This window comes from Giraffa tippelskirchi, chromosome 8 (genome assembly GCF_054371585.1).
Source record: "Giraffa tippelskirchi isolate mGirTip1 chromosome 8, T2T-mGirTip1v1.2.pri, whole genome shotgun sequence".
NCBI classification, from domain to species: domain Eukaryota; kingdom Metazoa; phylum Chordata; class Mammalia; order Artiodactyla; family Giraffidae; genus Giraffa; species Giraffa tippelskirchi.
In genome coordinates this window covers 157973496-157992483 of record NC_137282.1, presented here as the reverse complement: position 1 = coordinate 157992483, position 18988 = coordinate 157973496, and the positions used below count along the sequence as shown (strand labels likewise).

The following is an 18988-nucleotide window of genomic DNA, read 5'->3' as shown; positions in this document are numbered from 1 at the left end:
ATCTCTTTCCCCATGTAGGCCATTAGTGTGTTGAGTTCCCTGTACTATACAACAAGTTATTATTTATCTGGTATATATATATAAATAGTGCTGTGTATAAATCAGTCTCAATCTCCCAATTTATCCCCTGCCCCACCGACCTCTGGAACATTTCTTCCATGGACTGTTGGAGAAAAGTTTGTTTCAGGAGGTGGATGATTCAATCAAGTGCAAATATTTGTCTGATTTGAGATAAAATCACCTGGAACTTAATAGAGCTTCCAAACCTTGCTGTACCTTAAAATCACCTAGAGAGCTTTGAGATGTCGTTTGAGGGACCCATTGCCAGAGATTCTGATTTACTGGGTCTGCAGTGGTCTCACTCATGAGGGCATTTTAAAGCTCCTCAGGATTTCCTAATGTGCAGCCAAGATTGAGAGCTGATGGGTTCATCCATGGCCATCGGATGGTACCTCGGGTTCTTGACTCTAAAGTGAACAAAGTCTCGAAGGCCCCACTCCTGTAAGAGTTCCTCATCACAAACTCATGTCACCAACCTCTTGTTCAACTGATGATTTCTGACTGTACATGCCAGGATTTTCTTTTTTTTTATAGGAGTGTCTAGTCTCTGCAAAAAAATATCCAAAGATGGCCTTCGCTTTATTGAACAAATATATTCTAGAAAGGTTTATGGGCTTCCCAGGTGGCTCAGTGGTAAAGACTCTGCCTGCCCATGCAGGAGACACGGGCTGGATCCCTGGGTTGAGAAGATCTCCTGGAGGTGGAAATGGGCAACCCACTCCAGTCTTCTTGCCTGGAGAATCCCATGGACAGAGGAGCCCGGCGGGCTGCCGTCTGTGGGGTCGCAAAAAGTCGGGGACGACTGAGCGTCTGAGCAGACACGGAGCACAGGGAGGTTTATATAAGTTAATTTTAAATCACACCGATTCTAGCAACGTAATAAGAACTTACATAGATGATCTTAGAGGTGGGGGGGGGTGAGGGGTGGGGATCTCCAATTAGCTGGAAGCTTCTGGCAGAAGAAAGGAAGAAAGGTAGCCAGGCCTGTGTCCTGAACTGGGCCGCTTCTGGAGCACTCCCTGGAATCTGCTGTCCTTTGACACTGGATGGCTTGTTTTCCATAACCTCCCAAGTTACAGGAATGAGGAATTTCTCCTGTGTTCTTTTGACCACTCACTAGCCCCTTTATAAGGCTTTCTGGTGTGGATGATCGTGGCAAAGTCTCCAGTTCTTGCTGGTATCAGAACTTATTGCAACTTTGTAGTGGTCTGAGGCCATTCTGGAGTGGTCTAGATGAAGACTTCAGGACCAGACCTGATCGAAATGACAAGGAATGGAAAGAGGTCTTTAAAATGATAGAATTGTGAACTTTTATCGAATGGGGTGTAGTAATTCAGTCCTAGAGGTTGTATAAGTATTTCTTTTCTTGTGTACATGGTATCCTGGTTTGAAAGAACAGCGGAATTTCTGACCATGGCAGACCTAGCCTCAGACACATCTCTGAAGAATGTGACAGAAGACTTTTTTGACACAGCCTTGGTAAGGATGGGGGTGGGTGCTTGACTGAGCAGATGCCAGTGGTAATTTGTAGGAATCTTCAGGTTGTTTATAAAGCTTGTGTTTTTCCGAGAAGTGGATTTTATTTAAAGACTCATATTTTATTTTTAGAAATGTTATATGAGATAGTAACAAACAATATGTGTAACCAATATTATAGAAAAATAAGGTGATTTATTTTCTAATATATTGTTCACCTGATTGGAGGTAATAGGCTGATTTTAATAAAGTGGATCGAAGGTCAAAGAGGATTTCTCTATAATTTTTTTCTACGGTAGTTAAAGTCAACTTCTGCCTGTTAGAGAATTATCAGCATTAATACATTAATGTTATAGTTGCTAATGCTTTTAAAAAATAATAGAAGTTTTACTTTTTCTTTTCATTAGACTATTTCCAGAAGTAGTAGTAAAGGTGAGTGTATTATTTACTACTAATTGGCCATTGACCTCTCATTAATAGAATATTCTTGACTAGAGAAGAATATTTATCTAAATGATACATAAAAGTGACATGGGTTTAACTATTATATTTGGATTAACTGACCATCTTATGGTAGTCAGATTGTGGTGCTGCAGTGAATTTTGCTAAAAAGTGTGTCTTATTTACCTCTGGTGCATCTTTATTTTGCTGCTTCTACCACCATTTGGTCATTTAGTTCTGATCAGGGATGGAGAGCCACTTTTATCATTCCAAACCAGCAAAGTTACCTATTACTGATTTAACTTGAAATCAATTCTGATGCCTCTCTCTGTCTTTCAAGAGCACAAAAGGTGGCATCATTTGGAGGTTAGGGTGATATTGTTCAGCTTAGCTCACGTTAAAGGTAATTCCACATTTTGAAATATGAAACCATGCATTCAAAGATGCACAGAGGGGTGGGGTGGGGTGGGGGTGGGGGAGGTAAAGCAGGAGGGGACATGTATACTTTTGGCTAATTCAACGGATGTTGTATGGCAGAAACCAACACAACATTGTAAAGCAATTATCCTCCAATTAAAAATAAAGAAAACAAAGATGGATAGATATTGGGGCTATTTTAATGTCCTCTCCCTATCGTCCATCTTTTTTATTCTTTTGAAAAGCTACTATTAAATTCACACTACTTTCTACAGTGAATGTGCTGTACTGTGCTTAGTTGCTCAGTTGTGTCTGACTCTTTGCAACCCCATGGACTGCAGCCCACCAGGCTCCTCTGTCCATGGGATTCTCCAGGCAAGAATACTGGAGTGGGTTGCCATTTCCTTCTCCAGGGTATCTGCCTGACCCAGGGATCGAACCTGGGTCTTCTGCATTGCAGGCAGATTCTTTACTGTCTGAGCCACCAGGGAAGCCTCCTAAGACCTTTATAAAATTTTTGCTTTTATAAAATACACAAATGTGAGAAACGCATAGAAACAATGGGAACTTGTGTGCAGGAGCCGCCCTTGCACGTTGCTCACTCTGGATACCAAAGTAACTGACCTGAGATGCGATCGTCACAGTCAGACTCTGGATGCACTGCTGCTCTTTCTTTCCGTGGGTGTCTAGGTCATGCAGGACAAGGAAGCCCGGCGTGCTGCAGTTCACGGGGTCGCAGAGAGTCTGACACGACTTAGTGACTGAACAATAACAAAGGCCCTGCAAATCTATTGTGGCCTGGGGGTTTCTAGAACTTGCAGTAGGCTATCATGTGTCCCTTATCCAGCCTAGATAATTTCGGAAACATTTGCTGCCCATGGCTTTTCAGCCTTTGCCTCTCCTGCTGTGTACAATCATTTCCTTATTTATTTATTTATTTTTTTTTAGCATCAGTGTGAGTCTTTGAAAATTCTGCTTTCAGGGAAAATTCAGATGTTGGATTCCTTCATATTTACCTTGGGATTTCTAGTGACAGAAGAAGCTGTAAATCCTTTGATCCAACGGGAGGTGCGTTGCTGATAGTAGTTGCCCTGGGCCCCGTGGGAAAGTTTGTGGCTAGTCCTCTCTTCTGTTTCTTTCTCTGCAAACCTTTCCCAACTCCCAACAGGCACTGATGATCTTGAACGGCCTTCTGCAAGCTGTACCTCGGGAAGAGAGAAAACGGCTCCTCTTGTTGGAAGGCCCATGTCGTCTTATGTACGTGACCTTGACCTGATCTGGTGGTGATATAAGGGCAAAATCTCTCTGGACTGTATTACCCCAATCTGTTGTGCTTCCCTGGTGACTCAGATGGAGCCTGATGGGCTACAGTCCACGGGGTCACAAAGAGCCAGACACGACTGGGCAACTAACACACGGACAGTCTTTGTTCTGTTTAGGTGTTTGTGGTGGTGGTAGGTTTTTTTGTTTTTTTTTTTCGGTTCTATCTCATTTGTGAGGTGAAATACTTTCTCAGGCTTTAGATTATTTCTCACTGTGAATGTGAACTGAGATTAGCGACTCATGGGAGAATGTTAAGAATACAGACCTGGTGCCAGGCTTCAGCATTCCAATCCTGGCTTTGCCACTTAGGCTGGTGGTTCCTCTAGAGCACAGTCTTAACTCACTACACCTCAGTCTGCTCACCTGTAAAATGGAACCAACATCGATACCTGATCGATAGAGTACAGGTCAAATCAGGCAATCCATTGGAAGTGATTAGCATATCACCTGGTAGACAGCAGATACTCACAGGTTACCAGCTGTTAGCTGTCCCAGTATGGCATGTATTGCTTTCCACGGGATGGATTTTTGGGGTTTTGGTGACCCACTCACAGTTACATGGTTCCTGGGACATTGAAATTTGGAGGTAAGGTGGTTGTGTTGACCATGGGAAGCAACACTCGTACCTTGTTTTGAGGTTTGAGCCTGAACCTGTGACTGTGTGCTGAGCACCAGTCAGCAGCGCAGACATCATTATGGCCCTCCATGGTTGCAGTGACACGCAGCCACGCCTGCAAGAGGAGGGGATCCAGCTTATCACAGTGTGGACTTCCCTGGGGGCTCAGATGGTGAAGAATCCGCCTGCAATGCAGGAGACCTGGGTTCGATCCCTGAGTCGGGAAGATCCCCTGGAGAAGGAAATGGCAAACCACTCCAGTATCCTTGCCTGGAGAATCCCCATGGACAGAGAAGCCTGGCGGGCTACAGTCCGTGGGGTCGCAGAGAGTCGGACACGACTGAGCAACTAAGCACAGCACAGACCTGAAGGAGGTGATTGGTGACTGTGGAGCTCACCGTGTTTGTCCGTTTAACTCTTTGCAGGATGCAGGGTTTCCTCTGAAATTTTCCTGCTAAGTTGCTTTGAATACAGTAGTTTAACTATTACCCTTAGTCATGCACTTAGATCTGGAGAGAAGTCGATCTGATGGTCTCTGCTCAGTTTCCAGACCAATGCAGTGGTCCTGTCTTAACGTTTGAGTGTTCTCACCTGGAATGTTTTGCACTTCTGCTACTACTGCTGCTAAGTCGCTTCAGTCGTGTCCGACTCTGTGCGACCCCATAGATGGCAGCCCACCAGGCTCCGCCATCCCTGGGATTCTCCAGGCAAGAATACTGGAGTGGGTTGCCATTTCCTTCTCCAGTGCATGAACAGGAAAAGTGAAGTGAAGTCGCTCAGTCATGTCTGACTCTTAGCGACCCCATGGACTACAGCCTACCAGGCTCCTCCGTCCATGGGATTTTCCAGGCAAGAGGACTGGAGTGGGGTGCCATTGCCTTCTCCGTTTGCACTTCTAGTCAAATGTAAAACCTGCAAACATAAAACTAAGTAGAACTCTCGATAAGACCATTCTAAGATTTCTACTAAATTATGACAAATCCATCCATTTATTATGAGAAACTGAACTATTACAAGATTTCTGAAATCCATTCTTTAACTTGGGAGTTATGACATTAGAAAAGATCAGCTTCACACTTGTTAGCATTTAATTGAAATTCTTAAATGAACATGAAGTTTGGGAATCTCTGGTGGTTATAGTAATGTGATAACTTAATCCCATTACATCTGTAACTTTATCAGTTTTAAAATTTGATTCCAAACAGTGATAAGAAAGACCGACAGCACCTACTGTATCATTTCTTCCAGGGTCAAGCTATGTAACAATAATAATAAAGAATATACATCTTCACAGGCTGGTGAGGTGATTTTAGAATTCCAGCATCTTAGCATTTGATGAATCTTTGGAGATGATCAAACTCACTTTACAGAAGAACTAGAATCTCAGAGTGTGTAGTAGTTCTAGTTTCTCTTTAAAAAGTGTATTTAAGTCAATATATAAATTTGAGACTTTTCCCATAAAAATGTGTTCTTGATATTGAGGACATTCTGATAATGAGTTTGAAATACTTTAAAAAAATATACGTCTCAGCTTAAAATTTTAATGCCAATGTAGTAAAGTTTTACTTATTTATGTTCATCACAGTAAAATGAAGTTTATCTAAATATTTCAGGAAAGACCTTGCAAGGACAATCTTGACTGTGGGTGGTAAGAAGCATTTAGAATTTTAAATATGAGAATATTAAATATGGGACATGGGGGTGTTTAATGAGCATCTTGGAACTATGGGGAATAAAGTATGGTCAAATTGAAAACAGGAAGTAGAATTTTTAATTAAAAAATAATTTTTTTAAATTTATGATCAAAGCATTAAGCATGCTGAAACGATAAAGAATAATTAATGAATATTCCTTTACTCTTCAATGAGGTTAGTCAAATTTGATAATTTTTCCAAATTTGCTCAAAATTCTTTTTTAAGTAAATCAGAGTTACAGGTAAAGCCCCGTGTCCAAATTCCCATCCCATCCCCCTCTTTATCTGTAGAGATACTCCTTGACTTGGACTTGTTTTCCATTTTCAAGAATATGTTTATACTTTAATACATATATTCACTAGCAACATACATTATTATTTCGCAAATTTAAGTTTGCATATCCAGCTGCAATTTGGTTTTTACCTTTAAAATTGTTTAAAATCTAAACATGTTGGGATATGTAATTTTGTTTATATGCTCTGAAAAACCACAGTTTATCTTGGGATTTTGTTATAGTAGAAATATTTCTTAAGACTGGAAAAAATCTGCTCTTTTTTTTTTAAGAAAAAAGTGAGGTCTAGTTGATGTATAATATTATATAAGTTACAGGTATACAATATAGTAATTCACAATTTTTAAAGGTTATGCTCAGTTTATAGTTACTATAAAATACTTTCTGTATTTCCCATGCTGTGCAGTGTATCCTTATAGCTTATTTTATGCCCAATACTTTGTACCTCCTACTTCCTCACTCCTATCTTGCCCCTCTCCCCTTCCCTCTTCCCACTGGTAACCGCTAATTTGTTCTCTGTGTCTGTGAGTCTTGGACTTAGTTGGTTTTGAATGTTTTAATATATCTGAAATATAGAATGCAGAAGTAACATTTATTTTTTTTTTTTTAGAAATTGTTGCATATTGACCTATTGTTTGGATTTTTCTCCTGAAATTTCTCATAGATGAATTTAAATGATTACTGGGGCTTCCCTGGTGGCTCAGACTGTAAAGACTCTGCCTGCAATGCAGGAGACCTGGGTTCGAACCCTAGGTCGGGAAGATCCTCCAGAGAAGGGCATGGCAACCCACTTCTGTGTTCTTGCCTGGAGAATCGCATAGACAGAGGAGCCTGGCAGGCTGCAGTCCATGGGGTTGCAGAGTCAGACACGACTGAGCGACTAACACTTTCACACTTTAAATGATTATAATTGCTCCAGGATATAGCTTGCTGCTTCAAACTAGAAGCACATGCTAGTCTTCTAAGCTGGAACTTAGAGCAAATGCTAATCTGTAGAATTCGTTTCTTCTTTTGCTTTGTGCCCAGAATTATCCCTGTCTGCCATGTTTTTAATCTCTAGATTATGGCCAGCAGGTGGCTCTTTGTGAAGCGTTGTGTAGACTGACGACAAAAAAATCCAGGGAGGACTTTGTCCCTCAGTGGTTTGAAGATGACACCATTGCTAAGGCTTTCAAAGAAATTAACGACCGAGAATTTGAGACGGTGAGATCCATGGTCATGAAAATTCCATTGAATCAATACTCACGAAGCATGTTCTCAGAGCCTTCATGTATGTTGAGCTTGGGGAAGGGTTTTTGCCCTAAGTGTGATTGTGCTGCCATTTTGAAGCTTCTTGTTTCCCACTTTGTGGAAATAACTAGGACAATAGAAATAGAGTATGTGTGGACCAAATACCAGCCTAGAGTTAGGACATCTTTATAGGAAACCGAGCCTGGAGACAGAACTGTGTGAATTTGATGGATCCAGTCGGAGACCATGTCATGGAGGGGAAAGTGACTTTCAACAAACCTTGAAGAGTAGGGAGAGTCAGAGAAGAAAAGAATGTGCCTTGCAGAGAGCACCTCGGGTGATGGAGGAGGCTGAAGCTGGCTTGGGTGCTCTGGTGGCAGAGGAGTATTATGGGGTGGTTATGACGTGACCGCTCCAGCCTCCACAGTTTGAAATGACGTGAAAGCCGCTCAGTCGTGTCCAACTCTTTGTGACCCCATGGTCTATACAGTCCATGGAATTTTCCAGGCCAGAATACTGGAGTGGGTAGCCTTTCCCTTCGCCAGGGGATCTTCCCAACCCAGGGTTCAAACCCAGGTCCCCCACATTGCAGGCGGATTCTTTACCAGCTGAGCCGCAAGGGAAGCCAATAGTTTTTGGTGTCTTTCATGCAACCTGCTTCCCTGGTAGCTCAGTTGGTGAAGAATCTGCTTGCAATGCAGGAGACCCCCATTCAATTCCTGGGTCAGGAAGATCCATGGAGAATGAATAGGCTACGCACTCCAGTATTCTGGCCTGGAGAATTTCACGGACTGTATAATCCATGGGGTCGCAAAGAGTTGGACACAACTGAGCGACTTCACTTTCACTTTTCACTTTCAGTTTTGCAAAACAAAAGTAGTTATCTTGTTTCTCAAATCATTTTCCGTCAGAGCCGTCAGTTTCTTAGTGGAATGGCTTTTAGAGGAAGGCTCACATGCATGTCCATTTAGTGCTGAATCTAGACATGGAGCACAAGGACTGTTTACCACAACAGACATCCCTCTCCAACAAGAGGGGAAAAAACCTGCATCAGTATCTCTCTAGTTTTAGAATTTGGGGGGTAACAAGTTTGCCTCCCTAATGGTTTTTGATTAGGAGAACTCTAGACATATTCTTTATTCTTAGAACCTATAGCAGGAGAGAGATTCCAGGAAGGAGCAGGAGAGAGAACTGCTGATAAGGAAAATTGGCAGTGGATAAATACACCAGGATAAATCCCAAGTTGATAAGTTCTATGGGTTTGTGGTTGGCTTGTGCTGGGGAGACGGATGCCCAAGGGTTAGTCAAATATTACAGTCTAGGTCATCGGTAAGAGGTATTCCTCTTGTTCACTCTTTTAGCCCAGGGAAACATAATTGCACATAAAGTATTCCTCAGCTGGGAGTTCAGAACTTGAGCCTGGAGCCTCTTCTTTCTGATACAAAGCATTGTTACAGTTATCATGGTTAATAATGAGTCCTTATGGAATCTTGATGGCTCTGGATCCTGAAAATGTAGAAGCAAACACTGGTCTCTGTTATGCTGCAAAGGGTAGTATTTAAATTGAATATCTTGGTTTGTTTAACAAAAAGTTTGCATTATTTACTTTGAAGGATTGTAGACGGTTTGTCAATCACCTAAACGACAGACTTGGTGACCAAAGAAGGTAAGCTGTTTCTCTGAGCTTTACTTTATTGACTAGTTCTATTCTGAATGTCTTTTTAAAAATTTATTTTGTTTTTGGTTGCGCTGGGTCTTTGTTCCTGCACGCTGGCTTTCTCTGTAGTTGCAGCAAGCGGGGGCTACTCTTCACTGCAGTCCATGGGTTTCTTATCGTGGTGGTTTCTCTTGTTGCCAAGCACAGGCTGTAGGGTGCATGGGTTTCGGTAGTTGTGGCTCAACGGGCGTAATTGTTCTGAGCCATGTAGGATCTTCCCCAGGCTAGAGATCGAACCTGTGTCTCCTGCATTGGAGGCAGATTCTTATCCCCTATACTACCAGAGAAATCACTGAATGTCTGATGTTTTTTAAGAAATCTAGAATCTGTTTTATTTTAGGGGAGAGTATAGAATGCCGAATTTACTGGGCATCACTGGGTTATCCATTGAGTAGAACCCTCAGAAGAGAAGACTCATTCTGCCTAGCAATTCATTAGTGTGTGTGTAAAATGATTTCATTCAGTCTGTACATATTTATTTGTGATTTACAGCAGTTGTAACATTATATCCTCCAGAGAGATTTCATGAAGAATGATTTCCTATAGGTCTGAGGATAAGTAGGGAAAGATGCGTTATGGACAGTTAAGTCTTTGGGAAAATGCTGGCTAAGTTCACTGCTTTCATTAGGACTCTTGCCAGGCAGCTGGGTTGAGGTGTATATAGTACTGGAAAACCTGGCTTGTAACCTGCCAGATGGGATTTGAATTCTGCCCATGGTAACAGATCTCCATTTGCAGCTTTGAGAGCTTCTTCCATACTTTGTACCAAGGGACTTAACAGCACACCTAGTTATCCATACTTGTGTATAGAATGTCTGTAGCTTGTGTGTGGGGTCCATCCACATTTTATTTTACTTTTTAATTGTGAGATGTTTTGCAGGGTCTATTCATTTCCATGCATTGCTGCTTTTGCTGGTGAGCATGAGGTATGTCTGTCTTTGGGGCTGTGAAGTTGGGTGCTATATAGTGAGATCCATAAGTAGATGTACATCAGGCCAAACTGCTCTCACTACACAGAAGGGTGGTTTTTTTTTTTCTTAAAGAAATCTTGCTTTTCTTCCTAGAGGCTTCAACTCTGAAGCTTACTATGTAAGAACCCTACTGTTACTACTTGATAAATGAGTTTTTGAGTTTATATACTTTGTTCACGAGGTCAGTTACAGGAACCTGGCCTTACTTTATCCTGTTCATGGGCAACATTGTTCACGCCTGGATTGGAGGGAACAGGGCAGGTCCCTTGCTTCTTTCCTTCCGGTAGGTGCCTCCCACTCTGTCCCCAGCAACTGGGGTCACTCTCCTTTCTCTAGCTCATTCTACCTTGTACTTTCTAGTCCAAAATTGTGTAGTCTCTTTTCACCCTCTTTGGCTCCTAGAGGAACAAGGTCCTTCATGTAAAAGTGCCCCAACCTGTACCGTCTCAGTTTTTTTTTCGGGTAAAATTTTCAAAGGTCTCTGAACCTGGACTTTGCTGAGGTTTGCTGGATCATGTCTCTTGAATGTCCTAGATGACCCTTTGTTTTGGGTCCAGCGCACCCTTCTTTGCCTCTGTGAGCTGAACTGTTTGATCATGACTACATGATAAATTCTTTCTCTCTAGAACTGATTTTGGTAGCTTGATTTCTGTGTCTCAGGTCTGTCTGTTTTTCCTTCTGGTTGTGTGAGGACTCCAGTCTCTGCTTGCTTGCTTCTTTCTAGGACTTCTAAATTTCTATCAGCTTCAGTAGGGGTCTGGACACTGGCTTTCCACGACACAGACATGTGTTAACACCTTTGCTCAACTCTATAGCTGTCACTAATAAAAAGTGGACATGCCTGATGGAATGGTGGCCAAGAAATACTGTTTATTGGAGAAGCAAGTGGGAGAATAGTAAGTCTAGTGTTTGTCCCACTTGCTGAGTGTGTCTAACATATCTTGAAAGAAGCAAAGGCATTGTTAATGGTTTGAATGAAAAGGGACCTCTGTAAAGTTGAGGGACAAAAAAGGAGATATTTACTCTTTCTATAAGCACCACACACACACATTCACACACATAAGCACCATACTGTTTTAATCTATCTGTCTTTCCTTCTGCCTTCTTTCTTTAAGAGCATTTATTTATTTTGTAATACAATCATTTCTTGGTACCCATGGGGGACCAGCCCCAAGACCCCTCGTGGATGCCAAAATCTGTGGATAGTCAAGTGCCTTATCTAAAATAGCTTAGTATTTGCATCCAATGTACACACACTCTCCCACATACTTTAAATCATCCCTAGATTACTTACAATGCCTAGCATAATGTAAATGCTATGTAAATAGTTGTAAATATCAACACAATATGTTATGTAAATAATTGCCAGTGTGGTGTAAAAATCAAGGTTTGCTTTTTAGAACTTCCTGAATCAATCCACATTTGTCTGAGTGAACCCATGGATACGGAGGAGTGACTGTAATCAATAAAAAATGAGGATAATTTGAAATCTTCAGGTCTTAGCCTTCTTCCAACACGTGGCGAGTTAGACAGCCAATCACCATTTTTATTTAATCACAGTACCTCCTTGCTAGAAGTTTCTATCCATATGCCATGTGGATTGTTACTGCTTTCACATAGAACTGTTTTCTCTGTGATTTACATTAGAAAAAAATGGTGTGGATAGTTATCTGACACATTTAAACATCTATTGCTAAGTATAGAATTTTTATAAGTTTATATAAGTTTTTATAAGTATATAGAGTTTTCCAGAAATAGGTGAGCTATTACAATTGAAACCTTCTTCCTGTTTTGCAGAAGTGAGAGACAATAGAAGGAGACCCTGTAATCTTAAAGTAGGATTGTTCTAGGGAAAGAAGTTCTGTTTTTAGTGGAATTTTCATTTGACCCTTTCACATATTAATGCTGAAATTATATCTTACAGATGAGAAAACCTGCAGATGAAAAATTAGAGAAATTTTGGATCGATTTCAACCTAGGAAGTCAGAGTGTAACTTTTTATATAAACAATCCTGAGGTAATCATGTTTGATTCCTGTTTAGACCTCAGTGCTTAGAGAATGTTGATAGCCAAGCATGTGTTAAGTGCTCATGGATTTCACTTATTTTTTTTCCAAGAGTGATCTGTGGGACTCAGTAAGACTTTTGAAAGAAGCAGTGATGAATTTCAGCATACTAGGTAAGATGTTCATTCTAAACCACTCCACATTTTACTGCCAAGTGTTACTTCTGTTTACAGTTGCCGTGTATGTTTAGTTAATTCAGGGCGAACTTGGCTTGCCCTTGAGGAGGAGGGAGCCAGTGAGTGTGGTGGAAGCCAGGCTGTGCTCAGGGGGAAGGGCTGGCGGCTCCTCTCGTCTGTAATGTTGGGGTTCAGTGACTCGCCTGATTTTCTCACTGTAAATAAATGGCTACAGTTCCTGAACAAGTTGAAAACAGAGTCACCATGGGAGCCAGCAGTTCCACTTCTGGATTTATATCCAGAAGAATTGCAAGTTGGACTTGAATAGATTTGCATGCCAATATTCATGGCAGCTTTATTCACAATAGCCAAGAGATGGAAGACAGCCAAGTGTTCATCGACTGATGAATGGAGAAAGTAGATGTAATCTGTACATACAATAGACTGTTATTTACCTTTAAATAAAGGAAATTCTGGCATTTGCCACAACATAGATGAACCCTGAGGACGTCATGCTAAGTAGTGAATGCTAGTCACAAAAAGACAAATACTGTATGACCCCACTAAAATGAAGTGTCCAAAGTCCAGTCAAACTGACAGAGAAAGCAGAATGGTGGTTACCAGGGGCTGTGGGGGGGCGGAAATGGAGGGTTGTTCAGTGGGTGTAGAGTTTCAGATTAGTAAGGTGAAAAAGTTCTGGAGATTTTTTCCCACAACCATGTGAATATACGTAATACCACTGAACTCTACACTTAAGATGAACAAGATAAGTGTTATATTTTGTATCACAATTTTAAGAAGTGGTTATAGTACCTGCTGTCTGTTTCCCACATATTTACACTAACAACTTATGAGTTACGTGGATATGTACAACATGTAGGTAAATATCAGCCCTTTGCCCCCCTCTTCTTAAATCTCTATCACTCACCTCTCTTCTCTGCTTGGTAGGTAAAGTTGAGGGGCATGGAATTGGGGAGCAGTCCTTTTCTGGGTGGATAAAAGTAAGGTCCTGGTCTAGTTCAGCATTTCAGATATCATCACACTTAACCAGGATCCCTGAATTGGGTCCTTAAAAAATACAAGGATGTTTTGAAAATAACTCAATACACATAATCACTGAAGTAATTGGGTTTACTAAAGAGTTAAAACAAAATACTATGCAATTATATGGATTCTATGCTTACTTCACAAAGAATCTAGGGCAGCTTGCCTATTTATACCAAAATAACAGAAATGGAAAATTGAAAGCAGAGACAAGCATGACAGTGTCTGTCGTGAAGGCTGAACTGAACTTGGCCACCGTGGAGATTCAGATTTGGGTGAAAAGTGAAACAATGTATAGCATGATTCTTACCTTCCAAGCCCTGGAAAGAACAGATCCATCCTTCCTTGCTTTGAACTCTCACTGGAGGTTCTCCCAAGGGGCTCCTGAGGGTAAGGCAGGCCTTCCTCAGCCCCCGGTGTTCCTTGCTGTAATTTCCTGGGTACATAAGTTAACTTCAGTGTTGTGTTAAAGGATAATTTTTGAAAAGGTGAAATGGTAACCCTCATAAAAATACATTAATAAAATGTGGATTAAAGGCAACATTAATTAGATAATTGGTAAGATGTAATAACCAGGAAGATGCAAAGAACTACACAATATAGACAGTTTACAAATAGATTTGTAAATAGAATAATCGCATTTCATAAGCACAATTTGAGTTTCTATGAACAGGAATCACTTGCATGATTTAATTTCTTCTGTTAAATAGTATTAGAAAAAGGGAAATTGGGGCGTGAGGAGGCAGTAAAGGAAGAGGCAGGAGAGGAGAGCCTTTCACCATGAAGCTCTGGGACAAGGAAAGGATGGCGAAGACCGCCCATCATTCAGATGCTGATTGCAAGTCAATTACAGGTTGACACCTGTGTGTCTGACCAACCGGGTACCACTCAGAGGTTCCCACAAGCTCCTCCTTGGGTTTCATAATTTGCTATAATGGTTCACAGAACTCAGGGAAACATGTGTTTGTTTACATTTATCAGTTTATTGTAGGGGATGAAAAGCAACTGCCTGTAATGCGGGAGACCTGAGTTCAATCCCTGGGTCAGGAAGATCCCCTGGAGAAGGAAATGGCAACCCACTCTAGTATTCTTGCCTGGAAAATTCCATGGATGGAGAAGCCTGGTAGGCTACAGTCCATGGGGTCGCAAAGAGTCAGACATGACTGAGTAACTTCACTAGTACATAATAAAGGATCCAGAGGGTCCATAGTGCAGGGGCTTCTCTTTCTGAGAAGCTGGGCTGCATCATCCTCCTGGAATGTTTGTGTTCACCAGCCCGACAGCTCTGTGAACCCCATAGTTTAGGGATTTTTATGGAAACTTTATCATGTAGGCATGATCCAATATTAACTCCATCTCTGGCCTTTTCTCCCCTCGCTGAAGGTTGGGGAGATGGAAGTTTCAACCCTCTAACCATGCCTTGGTCTTTCTGGGGACCAGTCCGCATCCTGAAGTTGCCTAGGTTCCTCCAGCCCCCAGTCACCTCATGAACTTACAAAACACACTCATCACTCAGGAGATGCCAAGGGTGTTAGAAGCTCTGGTGTCAGGAACCAAGGTCAAAGACCAAATATGAGAGCAAAAGATGCTTCTAGCACCCCGTTGCTTAAAATGGATTTTAGGAGCTCTGGGTCAGGAACCGAGACCAAGACCAAATGTATATTTTTTATGGTGACACAGATGGGAAGGAGCAGAATTGAAAAGACAGTATACGCTGAGCTGAAACTGCCTCCTCTCTCTAGGAAAGGGGTTTATAAACATCTCATTAAAAATGTAAATTAAAAGTAAGTATAAATTAAGAGTAAGTCTTTGCAATCCCATGGACTGTAGCCTGCCAGGCTCTTCTGTCCATGGATTCTCCAGGCAAGAATGCTGAAGTGGGTTGCCATGCCCTCCTCCAGGGGATCTTCCCAACCCAGGGATCCAACCCGGCTCTCCCACATTGCAGGAAGATTCTTTACTGTCTAAGCCACCAGGGAAGCTATATAGTCATTACCTGCTACTATTTAAGATGTGTAACATATCGTTGGTGTTTACTCTGAAGTCAGTATTTCATACAGCCTTCCATGGATCTGACTGTGGTCAGATCCTAATATTACTTTGCATATTGTAAGTTTCTGAACCCTGAACTTTGCTGCTGAGGTCGTTTTCAGTAACCCACTTGCCAAGTTAATATCCTATACTTCACAAATACATCACCTTTTGGGGAGAATCTAAGATTCATAAAGTGCCTCATAGGAGCTGGAGGAGGTAGGTGTGACTTGGTAGTTTTATAGTCGAGGAGGCTGAGGCTTGTATAGCAAACTCAATGAGCAAGACTGCGTGCACAGCCCTTCCTGCTAAGGGGTTGGCAGTGCTTTAAGAGCCTGTTGAAGGTTTGGGGTAGCTCTCGGGCTATTTCTTCTCACCCTTGTATCTTTGCATTTAGCTCCACAGCCCAGTTCAGTTCAGTCGCTCAGTTGTGTCTGACTCTATGACCCCATGGACTGCAGCATGCCAGGCTTCCTTGTCTCCCACCAGCTCCCGGAGCTTGCTAAAACTCATATCCAGTGAGTCAGTGATGCCATCCAACCATCTCATCATCTGCTGTGCCCTTCTGCCTTCAGTCTTTTCCAATGAGTCAGCTCTTTGCATCAGGTGGTGGAAGTATTGGAGCTTCAGCTTCAGCATCAGTCCTACCGATGAATATGCAGGACTGATTTCCTTTAGGATGGGCTGGTTTGATCTCCATGCAGTTCAAGGGACTCTCAAGAGTCTTCCACACCACAGTTAGCTATTTACTTTTTCAGACATTGTTTAATATTGTTTTTGCTCCAGAGTTTCAGACTTACCGTGCAGAGACTGAATGTCCAGTAACATCAGCCTTTGGGGGGTTGTTGAATTTCGCTAGATGCCAGCACTATCCTATGTAAATATGATCTGAACCATATATTTAATAAAACTTTTCTAGTAGCCTCATAGTAGTTTTTTTTCAAGTGGACTAATTTTAATGTGTATTTCACTCAGTATGTCCAAGATACTCACATTTTAACATGTAATCAATATGAACAATTAGTGAGATACTGTACCTTCTCTTTTTGGTTCTAGCCTTTATAAGCTGTGGTTTTATGCTTATAACGCATCTCATGTTGTACTAGCTGTATTTCGAGTGTCAGGGGCCACAGATCTGGACCCAGGTGTGTGTCTTTTTTCCTTTTTCCATTCTCATCAGTTTGTGGAAGAGCTTCGCCGGCTCTCTCATGGGCTTTTGTTCCTGCTGCTTCCAATGCCGCTTGTACTCACGCAGCTTACGCTTGGACTCACTATGAATTGTGGTCTGAACTAGTTCGTCCATTAAAACTAACTACTATTTGTCAGTAAAGGGCTGGCATCTTGGTTGGAGACCCTCAAGGAGACTATTGTCTGAGAAGCGGGCCTCTCTGAGGATGTTTCCATTTCTCTTTAAGTGGAGTCTGTTGAGATGAGTGTGGATTATTTCAGTTTGTATATTGGAAACCGTGGATTTTTATTTTGAATTGTAGAAATGGGTGGCATCTAAGAGAAAGAATGAGAATGAATGTTGTGCTTAATATATTGAGAAGTAAAATACCTGTCAGAGATGATAGCTTTATATTCACAAATGTTCTTTAAAAAAATGGATTGAATTTTAGAAGACCTATCTCAATTGCTATGCCGCTAAATTACTTCTGTTTCTGCAAGATTAACTACTTAAACATAATGTGTGTATATAAAAACACATGTGCAGTAGATAAAAATAATTTCCGAGTAACTTTATTTAAATAATATCTTTTCAGCTTCTCATTGCAGAAAAATCTGGACAGTAGTCATCATTTAAAATTATAAAATTTAAAAACACAACCCTTTTCAGTTTGTTGATCTACATTGACTTTATTTTTTGCTAGAAACTGAGATGAAGATGCTCAAAATTTACCTGAAGAAGCCTATTAATATCAGAAACAAGGAAGTGACGAAAATAGAAATCCATTTTGAGTTGCAATTCAACATATCACAAGCTTCCATTAAAGCTTTAGGAGAAGACAAACAGGTGACAGACACATCTAATTCTTCTTCACTATTTCAGTATGTTTTAGTTTGTTTCATTTCCATATTGGGGTTTTATAAATTGAAATATAATTGACATAAAACATTATTTGTTTCAGGTATAAATCATAACGATTCCATTTTGTATATATTGTGAAATAATTGCCATAATGAGACTAGCTGATAGCCATCACCATTGTTAGAATTTTTTTTTCTCTTGTGAAAGCTTTTACTCTCTTAGCAGCTTCAAATATGCAGTATAGTATTAGCTATAGTCACGATGCTGTACATTAAGTCCCCTTGACATACTCATTTTATAACAGGAAATTTGTACCTTTCGACTCCCTTCACTCATTTCACCTACCCTCAACCCCCTGCTCGGAAATCACCAATCTCCTGTTTGTATCTGTGAGCTTATTTTTGTTGTTGTCATTTTTAAGATTCCACATACAAGTGAGATCATACGGAATTTGTCTTTCTCTGTCTGACTTACCTCAGTTTGTGTAAGGCCCTCACAGTCCATCCGTATTGTTGCAAATGGCAAATTTGCTTCTTTTTAATGGCTGTATAATATTCTATTTAAAAATACATATGTGACTCCAGAGAAATATTTGTCAATTTTATTTATATTTTCAAAGAAATGGCTCTTAGTTTCGTTGATCTTTTCTGGTTTTTTCTTGCCTCTACTTTGTTTATTTTCATTCTTTTGTCTTCGTTCTACTAATGGGGTTCATTTATTTTCATTTTCTAGTTCTTTCAAGTGTAAAGATATGTTGTTTATTTGAGATCTTTCTTCTTTATTTTTTGATGTGGGCATTTATCACTATAACTTCCCTCTTAGAACTGCTTTTGCTGCATCTCATAAGTTTTGGTATGTTTTATCTCCATTTTCATTTGCCAAAAGGTATTTTTAAACTCTCTTTTGCTTTATTCATTGACCCATTGGTTTTTCAGAAGTGTGTCATTTAACCGCCACATATTCATGAATTTCCCGGTTTTCCTCTTGTAATTGATTTCTGGTCTCACACCATTGTGGTCAGTAAGGATGCTTAATATGATTTCAGTCTTAAATTTATTAAGACTTGTTTTGTGGCCTAATATATGAGTGTTTCTTGGATTCTATGTGTGTTGAAAAGAATGTGTATTCTGTTGCTTTTGAGTAGAATGTTATGTGTATGTCAAGTCCATCTGATCTAACATCAGTTTAAGGCTGATGTCTTCACATTACTTTTCCATCTAACTCATGTACCCGTTGATGTAAGTGGGGGTATTAAAGTCCCTTGTGAGTGTTCAGTCACTCAGTCGTGTCCGACTCTTTGGAGACCCATGTACTGTAGCTCTCCAGGCTCCTCTGCCCATGGGATTTTCCAGGCAAGAATGCTGGAGTGGGTAGCCGTTCCCTTCTCCAGGGGATCTTCCTGACCCAGGGATGGAACCCACGTCTCTTGCACCGCCTGCCTTGGCAGGTGGATTCTTTACCCCTAG

The 18988-nt window shown here is 41.0% G+C and overlaps 1 protein-coding gene across 1 annotated transcript in view; it reads left to right on the top strand.

Moving 5' to 3' along the window:
- Window positions 1-1458: 1458 nt before the first annotated feature.
- SYCP2L (synaptonemal complex protein 2 like) overlaps window positions 1459-18988 on the top strand; it is a 46741-nt gene continuing 29211 nt past the window's right edge. Inside the window, exons 1-11 of the mRNA XM_081523832.1 lie at window positions 1459-1539; window positions 1944-1968; window positions 3377-3462; window positions 3563-3651; window positions 5947-5981; window positions 7380-7522; window positions 9163-9215; window positions 10147-10192; window positions 12162-12254; window positions 12355-12415; window positions 17365-17507. Of these exons, the coding sequence (XP_081379958.1) occupies window positions 1474-1539; window positions 1944-1968; window positions 3377-3462; window positions 3563-3651; window positions 5947-5981; window positions 7380-7522; window positions 9163-9215; window positions 10147-10192; window positions 12162-12254; window positions 12355-12415; window positions 17365-17507 (840 nt within the window). The 5' untranslated portion in view covers window positions 1459-1473. The remainder of the gene's footprint in view (window positions 1540-1943; window positions 1969-3376; window positions 3463-3562; window positions 3652-5946; window positions 5982-7379; window positions 7523-9162; window positions 9216-10146; window positions 10193-12161; window positions 12255-12354; window positions 12416-17364; window positions 17508-18988) is intronic.